We start from the raw sequence: 27,853 nt of genomic DNA, 5'->3' as shown, positions 1-27,853 counted from the left end.
TTGAACATAGATTATAAAATGTTAGTAGTAGAAGGAATCTTAGGAATCATTTTTACAGATAAGAAAACTGAAGGGCAGAACTCAGATTATCTGACCCCTGACCCAGTGATCTTTTTGTTGTCATACATATGTTGAAAAATAACGTATTTTTATTTTTAAAATGCATTATTTTATGCAGCTAGAAGCAGGGAGGGCAAAGGCAGAAAAAAACAAAATGCAAATGTTATAACATGGCTGAAAAGCCAAATGATATGACACTTTATTTACTTCTGTTAATAAAATATTTTCATAATAGCTCCTGTAAAAATCACCAAGAAGACAGTTGTATTTCTTTATAAAATAAAGTCAGGCTTATTGGAAAATAATGAATTTTAATGCTGAATACATTATAATAATAAAGTAGAACTATGGTAATTAAGAAAAGAGACAGATTGGATATGCCTTAGGAATACTGTTTTTTTCTAAAACGAGTCCTCTTATGAACATTTAATAACATCTCATAGAGAACAACTCACATTTTGGTGTGAACCAAATTGTACGTGAATACAAAAAACAGCATTGACTGTGCCTTTTCTTGAAATAACGGCCTTATTTTTCTTCTCTTTTGCTTATATTTTTCACTTAGTTTTCATCAGTGATTTTATATTTGGTTTCATCTTTGGCTTTGTTCTAAACAGTTGTCAGTTTTCTGAAAACAAACCAAGAAATCTTGATGGGATTTTTTGCCCCTCAGTATTATTTTATTGACTTTGTCTGATTCTTTGTCTTTCTCTTTAAACAAAATCACCAAAAAGCATCTGTGTATGCTATGTTTCTTCTGTGTTCATTTTACTGTAATGATTTCTTTGTTTTTCCACACTTATGATATTGTGTCATCTTCTGCCTGAATTCTGACTTTGGGGTAAATAAAAATCAAACTTTGACTTGATATTAATAATTACAACCTGGCACTACTCTTGTGCATTGGGCCAAACTCTTTGCCTTTTCTGTCAACTGCACACATTCATACAGTTCTCAAATTCACAGACTCCAGTCTAAATGCTTCTGTTTAGATTGATGATTCATTAAATCTGGTCCTGTTCTTTAAATGAAAAATTGGGTGCTGCATCAGTTTTTGATAATAATCAATAATTTCTCAGATATATCCACATTATGGGTTATGTAATTTATCTATTGCTGGCCCTTAAACTTTTTAAATCTGTGGATCACTAACTTGAGCATTAAGATCCTCCATCTTTTCCCATTCAGTACTAGAAATAGTTCATTTTGATGATAATAATAAAATTTTTCTGGAATAGTATTTATTAATCTTCATTCACTAAATAGAAGGTTTGTACATACAAACCACTTAGTCTCATACATCAGTGCTTAGACAGTCATTGATGTAAAAAGAAGATATGATTTCATAAGCTAATCTCATTATTTTATTATACATTATACATAAAGGATCCTATGTATCACACTGTATGTACATAAATGGTATTTTATACCTTTATAGATGTTCTATACATTTTTTAAAAAATTGTTTCTTTGAATTGAAAAGCTTCTTACATTTATAGGTATAACACTATCATATGTGAATGATTATTAGACATATCATTGATTAGTAAATATACAAACACAAGTTAAAACCTTTCTTTGAAAAGTTTATTTTCATTGGCTTGAATGAAATACATGTGATTTTCTTTATGTTCACATTCTTATTGCTCAACACTTAGAGAATTTATCTGAAAGTTTTAAGAATATTCACCCATTATACATTTTAGAATTAAAACTATTTTTCTGTCCCCAACATACCCACTCCTACTGTTCATATTTGATTAATTTAATAATGAACTTAGTTGTTTAATTTCTACTCTTCGTGATCTACTCTGTATAAATATACTTGATTTTTGTGCTCTACTTTGATTTTATTCCTTAATTCCCAGATCTTTGAGAAAATAAATATGAATATTTATATTAACCATATTCCAATTAAGGAGCATCTTTGGGAAATCACTGAGATAAACACTATATTACAAAGGTTAGGCATACTTATGGATATCATTATCAACTGCCTTGAAAATACTATGAAATAATTTTAAATTTCTGTTAAAAAATGAAATCCTGAAATATATCATATGTTTGATCTTTTTTCGTTTAATTTTTTTTTTTTTTTTTTTTTTTTTTTTTTGACGGAGTCTCACTCTGTCTCCCAGGCTGGAGTGCAGTGGTAGGATCTCGGCTCACTGTAACTTCTGCCTCCCGGGTTCAAGCAATTCTTCTGCCTCAGCCTCCCAAGTAGCTGGGACTATAGGCACATGCCACCACGCCTGGCTAATTTTTTGTATTTTTCGTAGAGACGGGGTTTCACCATGTTAGCCAGAATGGCCTTGATCTCCTGACATCGTGATCCACCCGCCTCAGCCTCCCAAAGTGCTAGGATTACAGGCATGAGCCACAGTGCCCGGCCTCATTTAATTTTTTTAAGAGAGGTAGGGGTCATGCTATATTGGCCAGGCTGTTCTCAAACTCCTGGTCTTAAGCAATCCTCCTGCCTCAGTATCCCAAAGTGCTGGGAATACAGGTTCATTCACCACGCCCAACCCCCATATGTTTGATCTTTAAGACAGATCTTTTTCTTGTTTCATTTAAATTTGAATCATGTTAAAGTTCAAACCAAGCCTAAACAGTGCCTTGAAATCAATCAAACAATACTATTGAGACAAGACATAGTATATTCTGTTTCTGTCTTTAATGCCCTTTCAGAGCCTGTTTCCTGAACCCCTGTCCATTCAGAGTCATTCTGTGCAATTTCTCAGAGCACTGTGGGAGAAGACCAAGGCAGGGGATGCTCACAGCTTTGAAACAGCCATGATGGAGTCCACGTTTCCACAGCAAAAGGTAAATGTTCCTTTCCTTGGCCATGTTACAAGCCAAGATTTAAGATTGTCTTGAAACAGTTTTCCTTTTTTTTTTTTTTTGTTAGCAATTTAATTTCTTCCTTCTTTCCTTTACCTTTTTTTTAATTATTATCAGAAAACCCTTATAAGTAATTATTTTCACGTGGTACCATAGTGGATTCAGAATAGAGTGGTACCAGTAAACAAGGACATTGCCCTTTGAGGTCTATATACTGACACAATATGGTTCCTTAGAACCACACAATAACTGCATGCATACTATGAAATAGAAAAGATTTTACAACTGGGTGTGGTGACTTGTATCTGTAATCCCAGCTACTCAGGAGGTTGAGGCAGGAGGATGATATGAGGCCAGTAGTTCAAGATTAGCCTGAACAACTTAGCAAGACTCCATCTTTAAAAAAAATTTTTTTTAATTAGCCAGGCATGGTAGCACATGCCTGTAGTTCCACTACTCCTTGATCTTGGTCTTCCCAGCTCCAGAACTATAAAAAATAAGTTTCTATTATTTATAAATTACCCAGTCTTAGGTATTTTTTTATAGGAGCACAGTGACTAAGAAAGAAGGCCTGAACTAAAGTTAGAAGTTATAGGAAGATTGGAGAGCTATTAAGAAAGTCAAATTAACAGGACTTGCAGCCTATAAGAAAAACAGAAGAATCCAGGATGACTCCAGGTGCATTGTTTGGCTAACTGGATGATAATATCACCCTGAAAATGAGAAATCACAAAGTAATCTGATGGAACACAAGAAGATAAAGCATTCTGGTTTACATATGTTGAATCCAAGCTGTTTATATGACTAACCAGGTGGTGGTGGTGGTTAAATGCCAATGTGGGCTTCAGGAAGAAAGCTTTGACTGGAGATATGGATTTGGGAGTCACAAGCTAGCACTTAGTGTCATGGCAGAAGACTGGATTGCTCAAGGGAAATATGTATACTGAGAGAAAAGAATGGTTATTAATCTCTTCTAGTAAATATTATCAGCTTCTCTCTTTTAGCCCTTCCCAAACTCAAATATTCTGATTATTCTTATTTTGACTTTTAGATAACCCAGGAATAAGTATTCGATGCTTACTGAGCAAACCAGATGTTCTGCGAGTATATAATCATGGTGTCTGTCCTTGTTTTACTGTTGAAAAGGGAGACAAGCATGCCAATATTAAACAAATTCATAGTACAAATGAGTAGTAAATTAAGTACTCCAGAACTGGTCTCTTGTGAAACTAACAAAGTATCTTTTAAGTGATGAAGAATTCTGATAATATGAAAAATGAGCATAATTAATCAGAAGTTTATTTGTAATGGTCTGTAAGACACTAAAAACCCATCAAACTATTGCATCACTGCTTTTTGGATTGTGTTTAGGAATTCAACGTGCAGTATTAAAAATAAAGGAAATGCCACAATTGCTTCAGTGTGGAGTAAAATGGAATTCTTTGCACATTTCATTCAAATTTTCAACTGTTGCATCATGTTTGAAGACAGTGCCTCAAGTTCTCATAAATTTTTCATTGCTAACTGTATTTTAACTAGAGGCAACCAGTAAATTAAAACTTGGCAGGCTGTTTCAAATCCTAAGAGATTAAAAAAAAAAACCTGGAAAACTACTTTTGTGCATACTCACAAGTATACTTATTCACATTTCTTGTATTCCATGCTAATAAACATTTCTCTAAGGGAAAATTAACTGTAAATCAAATTTAAAAATTTTTAAAGTTTTATAATTTGGTTTGTTCATGAGTAATAGAAAAAAACTTTGATACCTGCAATGTACATTGTGTGGCAAAATTATCTGCCCAAGTATTTCTCAGGTACATTTTTTCCTATTTTTTATGAAGTATTCTCTGTACTAAGTTCAAAATAGTTAAGAGAATGATGCAAAGTCTGCTTTATTTTCACAATAGGTGCCATATAGACATACATTAGTGATTTGAAAGAGATGGCCATGTGCGTATCAGCTGCAATGACGGAGTTTCACTGCAGCGAAATGGATTCAGGTACACAATAAAGAAAGAAGAAATTCCTAATGCCTGAGTATCTAGAATATAACATTCTGGACAATATGAAGAGAAGTTTCTTATTGTGGTTGCTTTTTAACAGAATCTTGGAATTTTGGAACTAAAAATTATCAGTGAGATATCTATTAAATTGCAAACTGCTTGAGGGCAGGGATTTTGCCATATTTACCGTTGTATTGCCAGAGCTACACAGTGCTTGGCACACACTAGGCTCTCGTTAAATAAGACGTATCAATTGAAGAAATTTAAAAATTCTGTCATTTTCTGGATGTTAAAATCAGAAGCAAAGGGACCTGTTGAAGGTCAGTGGCAGAGCTAGAACTGATACACATATACTTGCGATTTCAGGGTTGTCACTGATGAATCTAGTACTTCCCTCCTCTGGGCCCAGGAGAGGATCACATTTCCGTGTCTACTGAAGCAAAGCCGGTCATGTGACTTGATTCAGCCAATGAAATATGGGAGGGGATATGTATCACTCCAAGAGGAATCTTTTAAAAGCCAGTGTACTATTCTTTGCAATTCCTTTTTTCCTTTACCATGATAATGATGATTGTAGGAGCAAATGTTGAAATTGAGTTGCCAGAAGATGAAAACAGCCTGGAATTCTGAGCCACCACATGGAGGGCTTCTGCTCTAGAGAGCCACCCAGTCCCACCACACATTTTGTATGAGAAAGAAACATCTGTTGTTTTGTTAGAAACTGAATTTTTGGTATTAGTTATAGCAGCATAACCTGCCTTTCTTGATTCATACACCTACCAGAGTAGTTAGGCATGTTAGCTCTGAATCACCTCGCTTTAAAATCTGGCTCTGCTCCTTACCAGCTCTATGTCCTTTGTCTCTGTGCCCAGTTTCTTTACTTGTACAATGGAAATAATATTAGTACCTACCTCATAGCACTGTTTTGAGACTTGAGTGAGTCAATACATACAGAGCTCTCAGAACAATGGCCACACATTGTGATCGCTCAATAAATGTTAGCCAATATTCTAATCCCTAGCCAGCACCCCACCTCAAATAACACAAATTCAAACCCGTCTTGCATGAATTAAAGGAGGTTCAGAGTGGAGGTAGGAAGATGAACCTGACTGATAATCTCTCAAGTTATTGTACTCTGCTACTTTGGTCAGACCAACATTACCAGAAATGTTTTCCAAATTTCAATCATGAATTTTCAGTATAAAATTCAATGAAATTCGGCCAGGTGTGGTGACTCATGCCTGTAATCCCAGCATTTTGGGGAGCCGAAGGGGGCGGATCACCTGAGGTCAGGAGTTCAAGAGCAGCCTAGTCAACATGGGGAAACCCCATCTCTACTAAAAATACAAGTATTAGCCAGGCATGGTGGTGCATGCCTGTAATCCCAATTACTTGGGAGGCTCAGGCAGAAGAATTGCTGGAACCCAGGAGGTGGAGATTGCAGTGAGCCGAGATCCTACCACTGCACTCCAGCCTGGGAGACAGAGCAAGACTCTGTCTCAAAAATAAATAAATAAAATAAAATAATAAATAAATAAGTTCAATCAAATTATCTTTTGCAAACTATATATCAATCTCACAAAGGCATCAAAATGTGGAAATGCTTATGTAATATAATGCTAAAATATTTTTAATATATAAAAATAAAAGTTTAATATTAGTGAACTTAGTAAAATGCATGAATTCAATAGTTCAAATTTTTAAAACTTATCACTTACATGACATTTGATAAAATCCAACAATCACTTTACTAACACACAGTTTGTATAAAAATTGTATTAATGTCTGTGTCCCTAATTAGATTGGATTTCCATGAGAACATATGCTTGTCATTGTACACCCAGCACCTAGAGCATCTCCTGGCATACTGTTGACACTCAGTGATATGTGTTGACTGAATAAAGTGAGTGAGCACTTTTACTAACCAGCAATGGAAAGATGTGTTCTTAGCATGATAAATATTTGTCTGATAACAAAAGAAAAACTATGCCTAGCAGTGAACAACTGAAGATGTTTTTATTAAACAGTGAAATAAAACCAGAATATCCAGTATAATCTTTATAATTTAGTATTGCTCGAAAGCATGAGCCAACTTGAGAATATAAGCTCCATGAGAGCAGGGATCTTGTCTGCTTGTTCATTACAGAATCCAGGATATCTAAAGAGTGTGCCTGGCTCATACTAGGCATTAAAAATAATAATAATAATAACAAATAGAAAACAACACAGAAATAAGGAGTATACTATTTGAAATAAGAAGATAAATTCAACATTACTTGTAGTTAATATTAAGATAAAAAGAGCACTATTAGAATTAATAATAATAATTAACTTTACTGGGCATTTAGAATGTGCCAATAATTATTCTGTTCATTTAATATCAATTATTTCACTTAATCCCAACGATAACACTATGAGATAGACAGCATTATCATTATCATCTTACAAATGAGTAAACTAAGTAGAAGAAAGATTAATTTTCTCAAAGTCACAGAGCAATGGAGAGAAATAGACTTGAATGAACAGTGATATTACCACATTCCTGATTGGAAATAGTAAATATTACAAAAATGTTAATACTTCCTTAGTTAATTAGCACTTTAACTGAGTTCCAATTTATATTCTAAGAGAATTATTTTTTATCTCTTATGAAGTGATGGTAAAATACAGCCAGAAGGATACATAGGTGAGACTAGTTTGAAAATTTTTGAGAGGGGCTAAAAAGAGGACATTGCAAAACATTAAAGCATACTATAAAACCTACAATTATTAAATTACTCTACTTTTATGGAAAGAATTAATGCAGATAAATGGAACAGACTAGTCCAGAAACCAACACAATTATATACATATAATCAGTTAATGTATATATACAATTGTTTAACTACATATGAAACAAATCCTTTTGAAAAAGCCTACATAAAAGAGCATGATATCAAAATCCTAGAGCTAAATTTATACATATAGAAAAAAATGTAAAGGTATTTGCTATAATTAGAACTTAAACAAGGATACCTGTCATCACCTTCAAAATTTATCATTTTACAGTGATCCTACCCAATGCAGGGAGACAAAAGCAGATAAGTATAAGGATTAAAGCAGAATAAACCAGAAAGAGAAAGAGATAGAGCTGAGAGGGAGGATGAGAGAAAGATAAATTATTTATAGACAATACGATTATTAGTGTAGAAAATTCAAAAGAATCTAACCTTTAGAACTTATACAAAAGATCCATAAAGTTATTTGATATAAGATCAACATATAAAATCAATAACAGATCTATATATGAGTAATAACTAAATAGAAAATGTAGAAAAGCATGCCATCTATAATAGCAGTAAAGACTCTAAAGGACCTAGGAATAAATATAAGAAAAACTGTGAAACTCTTTAATGATAAAAAATTTTTGGCCGGGCGCGGTGGCTCACGCCTGTAATCCCAGCACTTTGGGAGGCCGAGGCGGGCGGATCACAAGGTCAGGAGATCGAGACCACGGTGAAACCCTGTCTCTACTAAGAATACAAAAAATTAGCCGGGCACGGTGGCGGGCGCCTGTAGTCCCAGCTACTCGGGAGGCTGAGGTAGGAGAATGGCGGGAACCCGGGAGGCGGAGCTTGCAGTGAGCCGAGATCGCGCCACTGCACTCCAGCCAGGGGGACAGAGCGAGACTCCGCCTCAAAAAAAAAAAAAAAAAATTTTAATATTAATGAAAAAAATTTAAAGACATGAATTAATGAGAAGATATGACCTTTTCATGGTCAAAAACAACCATTATCATATAAATGAAAATTTTCTCCCAAATTAAAATGTAAGTACAATTTCATAACCAATCCTAATGGCAACAGACTTTTCTCATGGAGTTTGACAAACTGGTCTTAAATTTAGAATAAACAAAATCTTAAGAAAGACTGTGGGGGAGGACATTTTTATGCTAGAGAAAAAGAAAACTCATGTGATTATTGCCACAGGAATAAATTAATGGTAAATAATAAAGAGCCCTGAAACAGTCCCAACCATATATGAAAGCCTGGTAGGTGATAGAGGGGGATTACAAATCAGTGAAGAGAAAGTAAAATATGTTTTAAATAATGTAAGGACATGTAACTTTTCCAAGCTGAAAAGATAAAAATAGATCCTTCACAGACACCATATAGATCAATTAACTCAAAATAAATTAAAGGCTTAAATGTAATCAATGAAATCTTATAACAATTAGAATAAAATATCAAAAGTTATCTTTATAACTCCAGGATAAGAAAAACTGTGACAATACAAGTCTTGGCAAAGATGTGAAAAAGTGGGAATGTTCACACACTCTTGATGGAAGTAAAATAGGTATACCTGTTTAGAAAAAAGAACACTTAAGAACACACACATATATATATGTGTGTATTAGTCATTAATTAGACTCAAAAATGACAGCTAGATTACTATTAAGATGGGTGAGTAACTTTCTTTCTGAAGTCTTAATTCTCTTTAAAGCTGATCATAAAAATGTTTAAATACAAGATTTTTATATTACAGTATATAAAATGTGCTGATACTACTCAGCTATTAAAAAGACAAAAAAATGTCTTTTGTGGCAACTTGGATGGAGCAGGAGGCCATTATTCAAAGTGAAGTAAGTCAGAAATAAAAAAACCAAATACTATATATTCTCACTTGTAAGTGGGAGCTAAGCTATGAGTATGTAAAGGCATACAGAGTGGTGTAATGGATATTGGAGACTTGGAAGCTAAAAAAACTACATATTGGGTACAGTGTACATTACTTAGATGAAGGGTGCACTAAAATCTCAGACTTCATTCATCCATATAACCAAAACCCACAAATTTTCATTTACAGACTTCTTAAAGAGCAATTTGCGCTTTATAATATAATTAATGGTTATATTATAATTTCATGTGCCCTATTTTTCTGCAGTTCTATTTCTAGATGAACTCTTACATATGTGCATCAGAAAACATGTACAGAAATACTAACTGAAGCATTTTTTGCAGCAAAAAATCAGGAGCAACCCAAATGTCCCTTGATAGAGGAATGTGGAAAAACAACGTTGTAGTATAGTCATGTTACACAGGCAGGTAAAATGAATTAATTACACCTATATGTAATAGCATGGGATAAATCTTGAAAATACGATATTGAGTTTTAATAAGCAAGTTGCAAAACTATGATATGAATACTATGATAGCATAAATTTTACTGTATAAATTTTTAAAACACACCAAGCAGTGTTATGCATTGTTTATAATACATACTACACTTATGATAAAAATACACTATATTTAGAATTATACCAAATTTATGATGAGGTTGCCTTTGGGTAAGGAGAAAGTGAGCAAAGGAAGGAGGAAAATGTTACTGGGGAAGGGAATTAAGGCGATCTCAATTTCATCTGTAATTTTATTTTTAAATAACCAGAAGCAAAATATTAGCATTTGTTAAGTCTGGCTGGCAGGTACATGGGTATTTGTTAAAGTGTCTTTTGTAGATGCTTTTCTGTGTTTGTTTTTTAAATTTAATTTAACCTATAACTAATGTCAAAGAGTAAAGAATTGATAGGTTTGACTACATAAAATATAAGTCTGTAAAGAGCAAAACCTTCTATGCACAATAATTTTAAATGAAAATATTTGTAACAAGCATGAAAAACAAATTTTAACATCCTTAAGCTACTACTATAAGTTCATGGAAATCAATAATCAATGAGCGAAGAACATGAGCAAATACTTAGGAGACTCAGTCCATAAAAGATATTCAACCTCATTAGTAGGCAAAGTAGTCAAAGTTAAAATAAGTTACCCTTTTTAACACATTTTTAAAAATACAATAATCAGTGCTGGCTTGAGCAAGAGAGTTAAGGCACTCACACGTTTCTAAGTTGAAGTGTAAATTATTTCAACATTTCTAAAAAGCAGTTTAGCAATGCAGTTCAAGAGTCTTAAAAATATTCTTGTCCTTTCACACAGTGATTCCACTTCTAGGAATCTGTTCTAAAAAAGTAATCTGAAACGTGTACAAAACTTAAGATAAACAAACGCAAAAAGCATTGCAGAGGGATTTGTAAATAGCCTAAATGTCTAAAGATAGGAGAATGAAATTATTATACATCCATATAAAAGAATATTTTTGTAGGTCTAGTCCTGAATCCAGGGAAAAGAATATTTTTAAGACAGATAGATAGATGAAATGGAGAGATAGGAAGATAGATAGATAGATAGATAGATAGATAGATAGATAGATAGATAGATAGACAGACAGACAGACGATACAGAGAAAGGGAGAGAATTATTTCCTGGCTGTCTCTGCTGAGAGAACAAAAAATACTAACAAATCCTGAAAAGTCATGTTTATGAGACATGTTTAATGATATGAAACACACTTATGGTAAATACCATATTTCAGGGTACAAAATTATTTTTATAAAGAATATTATTTGGAGGATTACCCATTAAAACAACCAAAAGGAAATATAATAAAATGTTAATGATATAGCTCTGGTTGATGGGACTAGCATTTTCTTATTTTTCTCTATATATTTCTTTTATAATCAAGGAAAAAATATTACTTTAAGTTATATTGCCTTATGTAAATGAGCAGTTTACTTGAAGAAAAATAGATTCTAAGACAATTAATTTCCATTATAAAATAAGGATTTTAGAAAGATGGTGGAAAAGTAGTTGATTTATTGAAGAAATGAGAAAGACCCCCATGGAGCAAGTAGAAATTACTATTAATAATTTCATTTCAGGGCGTGTGCTGCCCAACACTTCAGAGGGAATGGCACTCTGATTATCAGAGGACCAGAGAGTTGACAAAGTTGATTGGAGGATTGCTAAAGGGCCAGAATTTCAGGAAGGAAAAGCATTTATTAACACATATGTTCCAGTTACCAAAGCACAGGGAAATGTCATATGCTGTAGAAATGGGATCTCAAAACTATGTCCCTTACAGAAAAAATAAAATAAACTACATTTACTGCTGAAATTAAATGTGCCCCATCTGGCTAACATTTGGTGATTTGTTTTCAGTCCACATTGCTACAAACACACTTGATAGTTCCCAGGATAATTGACAGGAGTGTCAAGGCATAAATAAAACTAAAACACTAATTTTGGGTGGAACCCAAGGAGACTTTCTGATGCTCCCACAGGCTTAGATCTAGTGTTTTGGGTTAAAGTGTTAATGTGCTTGAATACATAAATGCATAAGTAAGTAAACAAAAGGTGGGCTTATTATATATAAGATGTAATGGTTCAAAGTCTTATGAGAAATTTAAGTCTACATGTGTGATGGAAATGAAAGTGCTGTGGAAGGTCCGTCTCCAGGAGAGCCGTATGAGTATATGTTCGAGAGAACCTTCCTTTCAGGGCAAGCTAGAAGGGTATGGGGTTTGGGATTTCAGAACCCCAGATGGGGGTAGAGGATTCTAGGCTTTTAGGCTATGAGCTCAGAACCAGAAAAATCTGATAGGCAGTGTCTAAGTGGCAAAGGTGAGGTAAGAAGATAAACAGAAAATGTGAATAAGAGTCTACCCTAGGAAGCCAGGTCCAGGGGCTAATCCAGTGATTGAGGGGAAAACTCAGTGAAGACTGCAAATCATGGAAGGACCTGGAGGGCAGATCGAAGGTGGAATGTGGATGCAGAGGCAAATGTCTGGGACACTCTTTGCTCAGGGAAGGAGCTGGTTGGAAAGTGGTAGAAATTGAAATACAGAGTTCAGAGGCTTTTTTTTATCTTTAAAGAGAAAAATAGTTCCATATAGAAAGAATGACATGAGAAATAACATGGAGGAGACAATATAATCACAGCAAAATCATGGTAAATATGACTCTTAAGTTCATGTATTCAGTCAAAAATATTTTCTGCAAAATGCCTGCTCTATATCAACCACTGTGCAGACACTAAACATAAACAATCATGATCCCTGCCCTGATGGAAACAACCAATACACTAAGAAACAAATACACAATTCCACACTGATAGAGACTAAAAGATAATGCCTAAAGAAAATGAGCATTTGTTGGATGTTCAAAGAAGGCTTCTCTGAGCAGATATCAGACAAGTTTTCCTGGCAATGAGAACAATTTGCACAAAGGCCTTGAAACCATAAAACAAAAACAAAAAAGGAATAAGAGAGAAAGGAAAAGCTTTGGTGTATTAGAGCATTCTCTTCAAATGTAAGTCACACATCCCATCAAAAAAAATTTCTGAGCAAGTACCTTCAATATGTGCATATTTATTTACCTTTAAACTATATACATACATTATTTTACATACTTGTTATTTCACTATAAAACATTGAAAAATAGAAATCTTAAAGGACGAGATGAAAAATAAATAGAAATGAAAGTTCTAATATTTTCTTCCTCCTATATCACAGTGAATGGTCACACCTACGCAAAAGTGAGCACATTCCCTTTTCACAGCATTGATGGAGTCAGTGAACAAAGGGGAGAGTGGAGACTGTAGAGTTAGTCTGGGGAATTCTGTCCTGGCCTTTCAGACCATGGCAAGGAACTTAGATTGTATTGCAGTCTATGGAAAGCCACGGAAGAGTTTTGAGCAGCCGTCCTTAGTTCAGTTTCTTTGTCCATTTGGGCTGCTATAACAAAATACTATTAACTGGGTGCTTATAAACAACGAAAATGTTTCTTACAGTTCTGGAGGCTAGGAAGCCCGAGATCAGGCAGATTCAGTGTCTAGTGTGAGCCCACTTTCTGGCTTATAGATGTTGCCCAAATGCTGTGTCCTCACATGGTTGAAGGGACAAGTGGTCTCTCTTGGGCCTCTTTAATAAGGCACTAATCCCATTTATAAGGACTCCATCCCCAAGACTTAATACCTCCCAAAGGCCCCCCCTCCCAGGGGTATCACCTTGGGGAATAGGATTTCAATGTATGAATTTGGTGGTGGTAAGGAAACATGAGCCTTCAGTCCATTGCAACCACCTTGTTTTTTAAAAGATCGCTCAGTCTGCTGTGTGGGGAATAGATTGGAAAGGGACAAAAGTAAAATTAAGGAGATCACAAAAGAGACTATTGCTAATCCAGGTGAGAGGAGAGTAGCTTAAACTTGTATGATCCTGGTAGGGATGGAAGTTAATGATGCATTCAATATAACTTTTGGAGGTAAAAGTGACATAACAAGCTAATGAATGGCATGTAAGTGTGAGGGGAAGTGAGGTATCAAAGCTGATGTCAAGTTTCTGGCATGGTGGTATCATTTATTAAGGTGGATAAAACTGGGAGAAAATGAGCTCTGGGGAGGGGCAAGTGAGTGAAGGTGGCAGCTGGGACACAAGGCTTTCAGACATCTGAATCTGAATTTTCAACCACCTGCCAGATGTCCCAGTGGACTTGTCTTTTAGACAGTTGGATATCCAACTGTGAAAGGACTTAGGCCAGGAATATAGATTGGGACATCATCAGCATACAGATGATGAAAACCATGTGAAGACTGAAGCAATCTAGGAAGAGAGTTTAGAGAGGAAATGGTCCCAGTTCCGAATTGCATCCAGAGAGCAGCCAAGAAACAAAAGAATCTCAGAAAGTGTAGAGGGCATCACAGATATCAAGAGAGTGTCCAAGAAGGAGAGAGAAAGGAATTGTATGTGATTTGGTAGCCAAATCAAGATAAGTGTCCATTCAACAGGGCAACATGGAAAGAGCAGTTTTAATAGAGTTTTAAGGGCAAGGTACGAACAGAAGTAGGTGGAGGAACAAGAAGGAAAGAGTAAAGAAGGAAGCATAGCATGTGTAGAGAGCTGTTTTAAGCAGTTTGGTGCTGAACGGATTGGTAAGTGGAGGGATTGTAGAGATGAGTAAAAATGGAAGCCTTCGGAGCCTGTTTGTAAATTGCTGGGATGATGCAATAGAGAGGTTAAGACTGATGAAACAGACGAGAGAAGAGGTGGTTACATACAGAACCAGATCAATTAGTAGATTTGATGGTGAAAAGAAGAATGCATCCTTTTTAATAGCTTTTAAATTTTTTTCAGTAAAATAAGAGATGAGGCCATCAGCTGAAAGTGAGGTGGGGAGAGCGAGGAGTGGGAGGTAGGATATTTGAGAAAGAGAAGGTTTGAAATGAAAGGCTCAGAGAAGGGAGCATGAGCTTCCTAGAGAAATACAACAGGATGGTCAGGCAGTGAGGAGCATCCATATGGGACCTAAGGTTGTGGATCTGAAGTAAAGCAGAGATCTGATTTTCTCCAGCTTCAATTTATGATGCTATGATGGAATTCTTCCAGGCTTGGATTTTTTTCTCTTGGTTGAGTAGTAGTAAAATACTGAAATGTTTCGAGATCTGGATTTGAGAAGATGGAGGGTAAAGATGCACATCAAAAGAATAAAATGTTAAATGCTGAAAGGGAAGCATCCACTCATTAGAAAACCAATTTGGGAAACAGAAAGATGGTCTTTAGAGACCAGAAAAAAAAATGGTTATTTTCCGAGTGAAGAAAATGATGGATTTGTGCTGAGTTTCTCTTTATAAGAACCCTCTGCTTCTCCTCATAGCCCCAATACACACTCTACTCTTCACCTTGAAAAAACAGAACAGGTACACCCACCAAGCAACTGGCCAAGGTTAGGACAACAGCCACTAAGGTAAGATGAAGTTAACTGACCATGGCTATGTTTACAGCATGCTCCGTGGATAAGGCTTGCAATGCTAGGTAACACCAGGAGAATTTTCAGCTTAAGCACAAGATGGATTTTTATCACAGTTTATGTAGTATCAGTAGACTCACACTCCTCCGCCAGAGCCACGATAGTTCATCTGGGATTAATATGACTAACATAAGAGGAGAGGTTCACACATGAAGAGTTCTTGAGAGAAATGGCATGGCTTTTTACAAGCATGACTTTTATTGTTGCCTTAGGACCACTGAGTTTGGAAGTTCAGCCAAATTCTAAACTTTGCCTCCTTAAATACTATTTCTACCTTCATTTGGATTCATTTCTTTCCCTTAACAGATATACATCAGGGCCCCTCATTTAAACAATTCTGTACACACAACCCATTATATTAAGTGATTGCATATGATTTCGTAAATGCATTACACTTAAGTGACAGTTCTATTTACTATTAAGAAACAGATTTCTTTTCATTGTTATACACTGGTCTGTTGTTTTATAGTCCTTCTTTTTAATCCTCTTATCTCCTTTAGAAAACTATTACCTTTACTCTTGGCTAATTAATATACACTATTCATACCTCCCTAACCACTGTCCATAGACACTGTACTTATACTGTACATATGCTTTTTTAACAAATTTAAATTGGCATAGAAATGTTTTGTCAGTTTAGTTGAAATCCTGGTTTATCACATGTATTATATTTCTTTCATATTTCACAAGCCAGACTGTCCTATAATGAAGCATGTCAATTTTACTGCTGTCATGAACATTCCTTCACAGTTAACCAGATGTTCTGCATCAGTCAAGGAAATTAAAAAAAAAAAAAGAAAAACCTTTAGAAAATAGTTAACGAAATAACTCTATTCCTGGGGGAACAGAGGTATGCAATCCCTCTGCAATGTCTGTTCTAATCTAATAGTGGTTGGGTTCTTTTCTTAAATAATCAGTGCATGAGTAAAATCCTTTTCTTTTTCTTTTACTGCTATCATGGAGAGTGTGTGAATGCCAACAGACACTGGGCATTCTACTCTTAGAATAAATAACACCTCTTTTTGTACAAGAAGAAAGTGTGGTAACCAGAAACTCACGAGTGGGGTTTGAATCCTGCCTCCACCACCTACTTACCAGAGCTTTTATCTGACTCCTCTGTGCCTAACCTTCTTTACCTGCAAAGTGCAGAAAATGGCAGTAAACACTTCACAGGGATGTTATGAGGTTCAAAAGATATAACACATGTAAAGTCCGTGGAGCCGTGATTGCCATATAGTAAGAACTCAATAAACAGTAGCTGGTACTATTTTATTGCACCTCCTCTGCAAGACCCCTCCAAACAAAATGAATGACTCCCTCAGCCATATTCCCATAACCTTTCGCAGATGTAAATAAAGATGTCAACAACAACAAAACCATTTGATTTTAATGTCTTTCAGCCTCTCGTAGGGTGGGGGATCAGGCTCTTCCCATTAATGTCTGCATGTCCCAGCACCTATCATGGCATCATGGCCTGACGCGGAGCAGCTGCTCAGTAAATGTTTTGAGACTTTATATTCTCAGTCATGATAAAAGTTTTTTTTTTTGTTTTTTTTTTTTGTTTTTTTTTTTTTTGAGACAGGGCCTCACTCTGTTGCCCAGGCTGGAGTGCAGTGGCACAATGACGTCTCACTGCAGCCTCAACGTCCCAGGCTCAATCAATCCTCTTACCTCAGCCTCTCTAGTAGCTGGCACTATAGGTGCCCAACACCACACCTAGCTAATTTTTATATTTTTTTGTAGAGACAGGGTTTCGTCATGTTGCCCACGCTGGTCTCAACCTCCTGGACTCAAGTGATCCACCCACCTCAGCTGCCCAAAGTCTGGGATTATATGTGTGAGCCACGGCGTTTGGCCAGGTTTCATTTTTTGAGAATGACTTTTATTTTCACAAATAGCCCAACATTTGTCTGAGCCCATGTGTACTATAAAAAGAGACTGCTCAAACTGAATAAAAATTTCCAAGGTAAAAGCTAGGTTTCACTAAAATAATGAACATTATTTGCCTGTGTGGCTCACAAATATACACTGCAAACGATTCCAAAAGACGTATCTAAAAAGGTTTTGAGCAGAAGCTGTGTCACTAAAATGCAAGTAGTCATGCACGCTTAACACTCATTTCAAAATATAAATTCTGGTTTTGACCTTAAAAAATCATAGCAATTTAGATATCTCAATACTAGACATACCAAGAAAGAGAACAATCGGTGACACTATCAGCTTTTAATTTTAGAATCCTGAAAGTTGCATGTGGATTGGCAAAAATTTTGGTTGTAGGGACATACTACGCTTTCCCCCTTAGGGATTCCATGAATATGGAGTAATTTCTATGTTTTCCTTTTAATTCAGTAAAAAAAAAAAAAAAAAAAAAAAAAAAAAAAAAAAAACACCTATTTCCTAAAATCTAATTATGTTCCATATTTTTTATATTTTTATCCTACATTCAATGCAATTTTGGGTTTGATGCCTCATTTCTGGATCTGGTTATTTCTTCTGCCAATGGACAGTCTACTTTGTAACCAACCCAAAGTCCTCATGCTGCATGCAATTCCCTTTCTTTATAGTCTTTTGCTAGAACTGAGAGTAGCCTTAGATCACCACACACTCTAGTGCTGATTTCATGCAGTAGTTCTCAGACCTAGTTTATGCAAGAGTCCCTGGGGCGCTTGTTAAAAATGCAAATTCCTAGGGCCTCTGCAGATTTTGCAAATGATATTCGCTGGGATAGTCCTGTCACTTTACATCTTTGACAAGTTATCCTGGTAGTTCTGGGGCAGAAGGTCCCACAGCCTCCTCTGATAACATCAAAACAGAGGCAAAGGCAACTGAGATCCAACTGACTTAGTTTGAGTCACATCTCTACCACAGACATGATCTTGGAACTGGGCAAGTCATTAACCTCACTACAGCTTGATTTCTTCATCTATAACTGGGAAAGAATCCACCTCCCTCATAGGGTTGTTAAGAAGGTAAAATGAGATGATTCATTTAGTTCAACACCTAGCAGAGCACCTGGAACAGAATAAGTGCAGCTAGAAAACTATTACTTCATAAACTACAAGGCTGGGCCCAAATCACCTGTTTAGTCTTCGCTTTTCTGGGTGTAGATATCTTTGTGGCTCTGCCCTCAATTTTTTTCAATTTTTAGCCTCCTCAGTAAGAACTGAGTGCTATGGTCTATGTCTGATCAGGGCCCGGGTACCTCATTATCATCCTATGTGTGTGTCTAATTATTCCCTGAATGGGCACACATCATTGCACCTTTTCATTTCATCCTCATTAGAGTGCTCCATTGGCCCACCTTGTTATTTCCTGTCTCTTCACTAATGGCCCTTTTTTCTGCTCCTTCTTTCAGTCTTCACATCTTCTTATGCCTATTTCTTTCTTCATCATATTAAATCCTTCCTTTTATGCTTGTTCCTTTCTACACAACTCATTACACACCTCCATCTGTGAACTTCATTATTCCATCCCATTTCTATCTCATCGCATCCTCATCATGCACATGTTATTAGCTCCTCTATTCATGCTTAATACTGCATTCTTTCTCTCTGCTTCTTATCTACCACAACCTGCCCTTTCCACCCTCCCATTTAATGCTCCCATTTTTAAATCACATTACACACCCCCATGCCTTTATCATTACACTCACCTATTTATGCATCTCATTGCACCATTACCCATGCACATTTTTCTATGCATTTCTGTTTGTACATCTCATTATGGCCTCATCAAGCATGTGCATGTCATTATTCCCCTTTGAAATGTTCATGTCCAGGTTGCATTACATCTCTTTATGTTTGCATCTCACTAAATCCAGTGCTCCTAGGTTTGACAACAAACTAACAAAAACAGACAGGTAAGTATGTTACCTGATTTTAGAAAACTAAATATGTTTCCCAGGCACCTAGCATTAGTGTTTCTTAAAGAAGTCATTCATTTCAGAAAGATTTACATATATTTATCTAGCTGAGAGACAAAATCACTATATTTTACATACATAAAAAGGAGCTTCTTATTTTGCTTGATTTGAATTATCATCATTATCACTACTTTTTTTTTTTTTAGATGGGGTCTCACGATGTTGCCCAGGCTGGTCTCAAAATTCCTGAACCCAAGCAATCTGCCCACCTCAGTCTCCCAATATGCTGGGATTACAGGTGTGAGCCACTGTGCTTGACCATTATCACTACTTTTTATTATTTCTCCACAGTTTACAAAGTGGGGCAATTATCCATTAATTGATTGTGGCAAAAAGTCACTGAAAGAGACAGGTTAGGAATCAGTCATTTTACACTTTGAGGAGTGCATTAAAAGCAAAGAGAAATTAAAATATTTTCCCAAGAACTGCCAGTGAATGGCAGTGGCAGGGCTCAAACTCTGATCTTCTGACTCCAAAACCTATATTCTTCATTCTGTACCACTCAGCAGAAAAACTCTTATTTCAAAGTATCCTCTCTGTCACTTAGCCCGTGCTGTATTAATTCCCTAAGATACAACTTGCTGTCAGCATGCTTTGTTTTGTTTGGTTTTCTAAAACAAAATAGAACATATTTCAAACACTTAGTATTTTAGACCTGTTTCTTTATCTGCAAGTTTGAAGAGCTAAAAGTTAAAGAAACTGTAACATGGAGCCTTCTAACAAGAGAAAGGAGAAAGACTTTCACCACCAAGGCCAGCCTCACACAGGCAAAAGAAGGAGACTCCTCTACGGGGAGTTTCAGGGGTACCAAGAAAGTCCACACACACACACACACACACACACACACGCAGAACCTTTCTTCCTCACAGATTCTAACCCTTGCTAGTCTCTTTGCTTCACTCAACTGTGTTCTCTGCCTCATTTTTACTTTTCATCAAATTATGAAATACTCATAAATTCAGAAAAGTACAGAAATATGATATCCATTCCTGCCACAGATAGATGTTTATATTTCTTCCATATTTGAATCAAATATCTCCCTTTACAAAAAGAAACTGTTGCAAATATTCTCCTGAGGTTGGTGTGTATTATTTCCATGAATGTTTTTGTACTGTTGTTTTAAACTTTTACCTAAATGTTATCAGATGGCACATATCTTTTGCAATGTGATTTCTGACTTAATGTTATGTTTTTAAAATATATCTGTTCATACATGTAGAGCTAGCTCGTTCATTTCGGCATCTATAAAATTTTCCACATGTAAATAGACCATAATTTACTTTTCTTTTTTGAGACGGAGTCTCACTCTGTTGCCCAGGCTGGAGTGTGGTGACCTGATCTCAGCTCACTGCAACCTCTGCTTCCCAGGTTCAAGTGATTCTCCAGCCTCAGCCTCCTGGGTAGCTGGGATGACAGGCGCGTGCCACCACGTCCAGCTAATTTTTAAATTTTTAGTAAAGACAGGATTTCACCATCTTGGCCAGGCTGGTCTCCAACTCCGGAGCTCAAGTGATCTGCCTGCCTCGGCCTCCCAACGTGCTAAGATTACAGGCAATGAGCCACTGTGCCTGGCCAAGCATAATTTACTTTATCCAGTTCTCTACTGAGGGGTGGTTCAACTGTCTTACAACTGCCTCCATCACTATTACTTCACCAGTGCTTAGCTCTCTGCTGTGTGAAGTGACTAAATGGAGACATTTAAAATTCCAGCATCATGGGAAGAAATACCTTCTCTCTAAGTTCATAGTAGAGTCAGTTTTATTTCCTCTGTAATTATTCAAAGTAGTAAACATTCAACAAAAATGAAACTTTTCTTTTTTCAAGACAGGGTCTTGCTCTGTTGCCCAGACTGGAGTGCAGTGGTGCCATCACAGCTCACTGCCGCCACGAAGTCCTGGGTTTAAGTGATCCTTCTACCTCAGCCTCCTGAGTAGCTTGAAAACAAGTTGGCAGAACCTAGTGAAATTTAGAATGTGAATAATGTTAAATTTTTAATGTATCATGCAAACAAGGTTTCTGGGGCATAGCAGATTATTATTATTTACTTAGCAACAAATAACCTCCTAAGTTTCCTTTTGCCTCAGTTGTTAACCCTGGGGCAACTTGATGAGAACCAGATGTCATCTTACACATCCTAAGGTCTGTACTGTAGGCAAGGAACCTTGACAATATGAATTTGAGTATTTACACAGGGAGTGGAACAGCTGTCCCTGACAGGAGGGAACAAAAATCTTTGCTCCTTGGAACGGGGTCTGGGTTCTTACTTTTACCCTTTAGAATGTAAATAAATCCCTCCAGGACGAAGAGAAGACTAATGTCTTCAACCTGACAACCCAAGCCCCAGTATCCTGGTCTCATCCCCACCTTAAAATGTAAACATACATCTGGGAAAATAAATCTCTCTAGATTGTCTTTCACTTTCTAATTAGTCATAAATTTACTTCTAAAACTTGTTTTTTTAGCCCAGGTCCCAAGTTTCAGTAAAAATTTGTTCAAAAAGCCCTAACTGTGCAGAAACACAAAAATATTTTCACAGCCCTACACTAACACACTATGACACAGCAATTCCACTCCTGAGTGATTATCACAGAAAAATTTTTGCTCACATCCACCAGGGAACATGTATAAGAATATTCCATAGTTACATCGTTGTGTAAATGCAGAGGTGGGGGCACCCTTGGTGCCCACACTAGGGAAATGGTTAGGTAAAATGTGGTGGGTGGTGGATGCACACCATTAAATCACTGTGCAGTTGTAGAAGCAACAGTTGGGTAAATACGCATACAATATCATGTAGAGATATTGAGTGAAACAAACAAGAAACCAAAAGAAACCAAATAGGGTTCACAGCATACCATCATTTGCAAAAATGAAAAATAAACATTGCTACATATTTTTTGAGAATACATATCCGTTCCAAGACATGTATCAAACCCAAAAGGTGAGTACTTATATAAAGGGGAGGTTGGAGAAACAGTCTGAGAATTAAAGTGGTATCAGGGATAAAGGAAAAAAAACAAAATTATAAGAATAAGAGAAACACCTTGCCTCCAGCAAAATAACCTACGTGGCTAGGAGCATGGTTTTCTCACTATCTGATTTCAAAAGAAAGAAAAAAAAAGCCTCTCCAAATTAGTTCTTTAACATCAGCATCCTCTGTAGTATAGTGCCACATAATAGACTTAACAAATAGTACTAAATATTTGTTTAATGTAGGTGGCCGTAATCAATTAGAAAAAGAAAAAAAATCACTGCAATTCTTTGCTTTGCGCCATGAAAGGAGAATATGTAAGTGCTGACTCTAATTGCTGAAAGTTCTGTGATTACATTTTACTGCTGAACCACTGTAAAAATGTTAAAGTTTTCTTGACCTTTTGAACATTGGTAGTGTTTTGGCCTTGCTCCCCCTTTAATAATTTGCTGGTTTTAATGATCTAAAATTTCAAAGAAATTGGATTTATAAAAAAGATAATTGTGGTTTTATCGAGCATTTATAAAACTTGTTACATAGCTTCATGCAATTTATCACCTTTATTTTCTACTCAACTCATACACTTCCATTAGATTTTTCATAAACCGCTTTACTTAAACTCTTGTCATGTTAACTGCCAATATCCTGTAGTCAGATTATTTTTTCATGATTTTTAGATGAGTGTGATTTTGGTGAATTTGACTTTTTAAATTTTATCATATTTGTTAGTTCTTAAATTATGCTTCAGAGCTTCTCTCTGAAGTGAATCAAACATAGTGTTTTCTTCTAGCCACTTGGAGCCAGACCCATAGAATTGCCATGATTTTCCAGGAAGAAATTCAGTTCTTCCCAACACATAGGGACTCAAAGAATAGAAATATAAGTTTATTTAGTGATCTGTAGTGATAGTGAGGAGTTTGCCACATTGGCCTCATATAGTCATGTATACCCTGAGTTCCCTTACTGGTTAGGCATAGAAATATGAGAGCCAATGGGACATAGCACATGCGTGGTATTCATGCAGAATACTGAAATGCACTATGAGTCTTTCCACATCAGTACCCCACTGCCTCTGCTTAGAGTCTGCTTCCCCATGGCCCACCTCCCTCTCCACCCACCCCAGCCTTCTGCCACATTTCAAATTGGGCCCAGTGAGTTCAATTTTCACACCTCATCGCTTCTTGCCATATTGCACAATTTGGAATAATAACATCTCTGATGTTTAAAAATGAAAACTTTGCTCCTGTGACCAGACTACCTGTTCTGTCATATGAAAAAGAAACTTTTTTCTTTTCTTTCTTTCTTTCTTTATTTTTTTGAGATGGAGTTTTGCTCTTATTGCCCAGGCTGGAGTGTAATGGCATGATCTTGGCTCACCGCAACCTCCGCCTTTTGGGTTCAGGCGATTCTCCTACCTCAGCCTCCTGAGTAGCTGGCATTACAGGCACTTGCCACCGCACCTGACTAATTTTTGTAGTTTTTTTTTTTTTTTTTTTTTTTTTTTTTTAGTAGAGACAGGGTTTCATCATCTTGGACAGGCTGATCTTGAACTCCTGACCTTGTGATCCACCCACCTCCGCCTCCCAAAGTGCTGGGATTACAGGCATGAGCCACCACACCTGGCCTCTTTTTTCTTCTTTTGTAGGTCTCACTCTGTTGCCCAGGCTGCAGTGCAGTGGTGGGATCTCGGCTCACTGCAACCTCTGCCTCCCACATTCAAGCAATTCTTGTGCCTCAGCCTCCCAAGTAGCTAGGATGACAGGTGCCTGCCACCACGTCCAGCTAATTTCTGTATTTTTAGTAAAAATGAGGTTTCACCGTGCTGACCAGGCTGATCTACAACCCCTGACCTCAAGTGATCTACCCACCTTGGCCTCCCAAAGTGCTGGAATTACAGGTTTGAGCCACCATGCCTGACCCCCTGAAACCAAACTATTGTGGAAAAGAATGAGCATATGCACATGGAGCTTGACAAATTCCTCAAATACCAATCAGCAGACACAGATTAGCCATCCCCACAACTGCTTTGAAGGATACAGGATTAATTTTACAGTCAGTGCACACCAGAGCAACTTGGGGAGCTTGTGTAAAAATGCGGATGGGGTGCAGTGGCTCAGGACTTCTAATCACGGCACTCTGGGAGGCTGAGGTGGAAAGACTCTTTGAGCCCAAGCATCCAAGACTAGCCTGGGCAACATAGTGAGAACTCTGAACAGACAATCTGAAAAAGCTGGTGGTCTTGAGAACAAGTAGTCAACATACTGTACTGATGAATTAAGACAAACATCATTCTTCAATTATTAACACTTTATTCTAAAAACTTGTTAAATAAAATGAATACCTGTAATACCCATAGATATGCAGATATACAGATATAGATACAGATAGACAGATAGATATAGAGAGAGATATATGTATTTTTTTAACAAATGTAGTCTGGAAAGTCTTAATGGTCATAGTTGAATAGACATGAACATTGAAAACCTAAATGTTACTGTTGATGTAAATTAGAGATAAGATCTATGTGCTTCAGTTAGTAAAAATGCATAATGACTCATTGAACATTTACTATGGGCAAAGTGCCATACTATTTTAAAAAGCTGCAAAATAATATGGAAGTCAGTCTTCATGGTAAGAGCTTTAATCCAGTTGAGAGCCAAAAACATCACACCGGAAGAAGCTTAGTAAGAATCACACCTCACACAAATGAAGCTGTATTCAGTTTCCTCTGTAAAGAATATTGCAGACACAATGAGTTACCTTCTCACCTCCTTGGACTGATGACTGTGTCTCCTTCATCTTTTTATCCATGGTTCCTGATACCAGGTGCTGCGAATACTGTGTTATATAAATTGAATCCAATACTAATATTTTTCACAAGTTGAAAAACATTTTTAAAAATGTGGCTGGATATTCTTTAAAGTCTCTTTTGCTAGTTTATTCATTCAACAAACACCATTTCCTACTAGACACTATGCCTATAACAATTTAAGACCATATTAAAATCAATCATTAATTATATTCCCTAAGTAAGCTTATTTCACACCCTGGAATCCATATCATTAGCGTCTGTGCACTGGAAATAACTATATAAACATAAACTTACTATTATTATGTGAAAATATTTGGGAATTTTTAAAAATTCTTATTTACGTTTCTTAAAACATACTTGAAAAATGTGCCTAGAGTGATCCTATTAACCACAGGCACACAGAGCACATGAGGCAATCCTATGTTTTGTATCTGTGCACAAATAGCTTTAGGACAGAATTTAAATGTGCCAAAACCCAAAGTTCTTCCAGATGTATGCTTTCACTGATTTCTGGAAAATTGCTTCACAGTACCCTCTCAAAGTACATAGACCACATTATAAAATCCAGAGGCCACTATGCACTTTTACAAAATCCATTGCGTTGACTCATGCTGTCATTTGTCAGTGAAATGATGTAAATATTCTCGCATCTTTCTATGCTGCCTGGCTTAGACTTATTATAGAGTTTTCCAAATTCCTACCCTCATTAATGACTCTTTTTCTAAAACTGGAGAAATGCTCACTTAACCAAATGTTTAAAAATATTATTTTTTCCTCCAGTGAGTTTTAATCTTTTTGAATTAAATGATGTTTATCAGGAGAACCCTTCTTAGTGCATGCCTACTATGAATATTTATCCTTTTTTTTTTTTTTTTTTTACATCAATGAAAATAGTTTGAACATCAGCATTCTTTTGTGTTTCATTTTGTGTGTGTGTGTTTTGCTGAAGCCTGATTTGGAGTGTACTTGGGAGAATGTGACTCCTCTAAGTAGAATCATCACTTTCATGGAGAATCAGGCAAAAGGATGTCACTTTTTCTTCCTCTTCACGGCAGAATCTCAGTATTATCTTTCAATAATGTATAACAAATTAGCACAAACCTAGCAACTTAAAACAACACATACTTATTATCTCACAGTATTAGAGGGTCAGGATTTCAGTTGTAACTTAGCTGGGTCCTCTACTCAGGGGACCCAGGGCTACAATCAAGGTATTGGCTGGGCTGTGTTTTCATTTGGAGGTTCAAATGGGTAAGGTCTGCTTTCAGACTCATTCTGTTTGTTGGCAGGAATCATTTTTTTGCAGTTGTAGGACTGATGACTTTGAACTCTTACTGGCTACCAGCTGAAGGCCTCCTTTAAGGTCTAAAGGCCACCCATAGTCCCTGCGGTTCATAATGTGGCAATTTGCTTCTTTTAAGCACAGCAGGAGGGTCTCCCTATGCATCTGCTAGCAAGACAGTGTGTGTGTGTGTGTGTGTGTGTGTGTGTGTGTGTGTGTGTGTAATAACAATGGGATTGATATCCTATCCCCTTTGACATATTTTTGGTCGGATTGCTGGGAGGTCACCTTAGGGTCTGTCTGCCACAATCCCATTAGAACTGAAAAATACTTAGACAGTGACTTAGAGTTAGATATAAGTTATTTTTATCACTTTTCTGGAGTCTAGTTATCTTAAAGAAAGTTTGTAATTCTCTAAACAAATCTATTTTTGTTCCCCTGTTAAAAAAAAATAGGAGCCATATAGCAATTCTTGAGCAAGGCCTGGGGAAGCTGCAGGACCCAGAAGGGTGAAGAAGGTTAAGTGGGAGAGAGAACTACTGACCTCAAGCACATTGAAGAGGTCAAAAGTCCAAAAATCTAGATATCACTGGTTGTTGGTTTGTGTTTACCTGTTTTGTGATTTATTTTGCTGATTTTTCACAAATATTGGAAACTATATGTGTTTCATCTGTCTTTCCATTCAAAATGTGCTATTATCACCAACTTCAAAGTTCATACAACTACCATGGATATCCTTTAGCACAACACCTAAATTCTCTGAAGAGGTAAGCCTGCTTTTGGCTTCAGAAATAGAACGCAGGAATGTAGTTTACCATCTGTCTGAAACTTTTAAAGTAACTTTTTTCCAAGAAAAATGTGGATTATACGCAACAAACAGAATTTTCTGGTCTCAGAACAGGAAAAATAAAGGAACCTTAAGTATTATTTTAAGTACTTTGTTTGCTAGTAGTGTTTGTGGTGAATGAAAAATTGATCCTTAATTGTGTGGGAAACAGAGGAGTGATCTGCATGGCAACGGCCAAGGACAGACGTCAGAGACCTCGCAGTTTTGAAACTGATATTCATGAACATCTGCTTTTTCCCCGTAAATTTTAATATGGATTGTATCCTTTGAAACTCACACAACTCCCAGGTGCTTCTTCAGTCTTTATCTTGGAAAACACACTTTTAAAAGAAAGTCTTCTTTTTTCCATTGAACATACTCAAAATCATTTTTGTCTAAACAATATTCCTAGATATATGGCACCTATTGGAATGCCTGCGATATGGTATTAAAGGTT

At 36.4% G+C, this 27,853-nt stretch overlaps 1 protein-coding gene across 6 annotated transcripts in view; it reads left to right on the top strand.

The window, feature by feature from the left end:
• The window catches only part of VEPH1 (ventricular zone expressed PH domain containing 1), a 247,970-nt gene that overhangs the window by 181,187 nt on the left and 38,930 nt on the right, over window positions 1–27,853 (top strand). For all 6 annotated transcript variants that reach the window (XM_050779846.1, XM_050779843.1, XM_050779847.1 and 3 more), the window contains one exon: window positions 2,749–2,883. In XM_050779846.1, the coding sequence (XP_050635803.1) occupies window positions 2,749–2,883 (135 nt within the window). The remainder of the gene's footprint in view (window positions 1–2,748; window positions 2,884–27,853) is intronic.

Source organism: Macaca thibetana, chromosome 2, assembly GCF_024542745.1.
Source record: "Macaca thibetana thibetana isolate TM-01 chromosome 2, ASM2454274v1, whole genome shotgun sequence".
Taxonomy (NCBI): domain Eukaryota; kingdom Metazoa; phylum Chordata; class Mammalia; order Primates; family Cercopithecidae; genus Macaca; species Macaca thibetana.
Note: the sequence above shows the minus strand (reverse complement) of the source record. Positions and strands in the feature narration are given on the sequence as shown.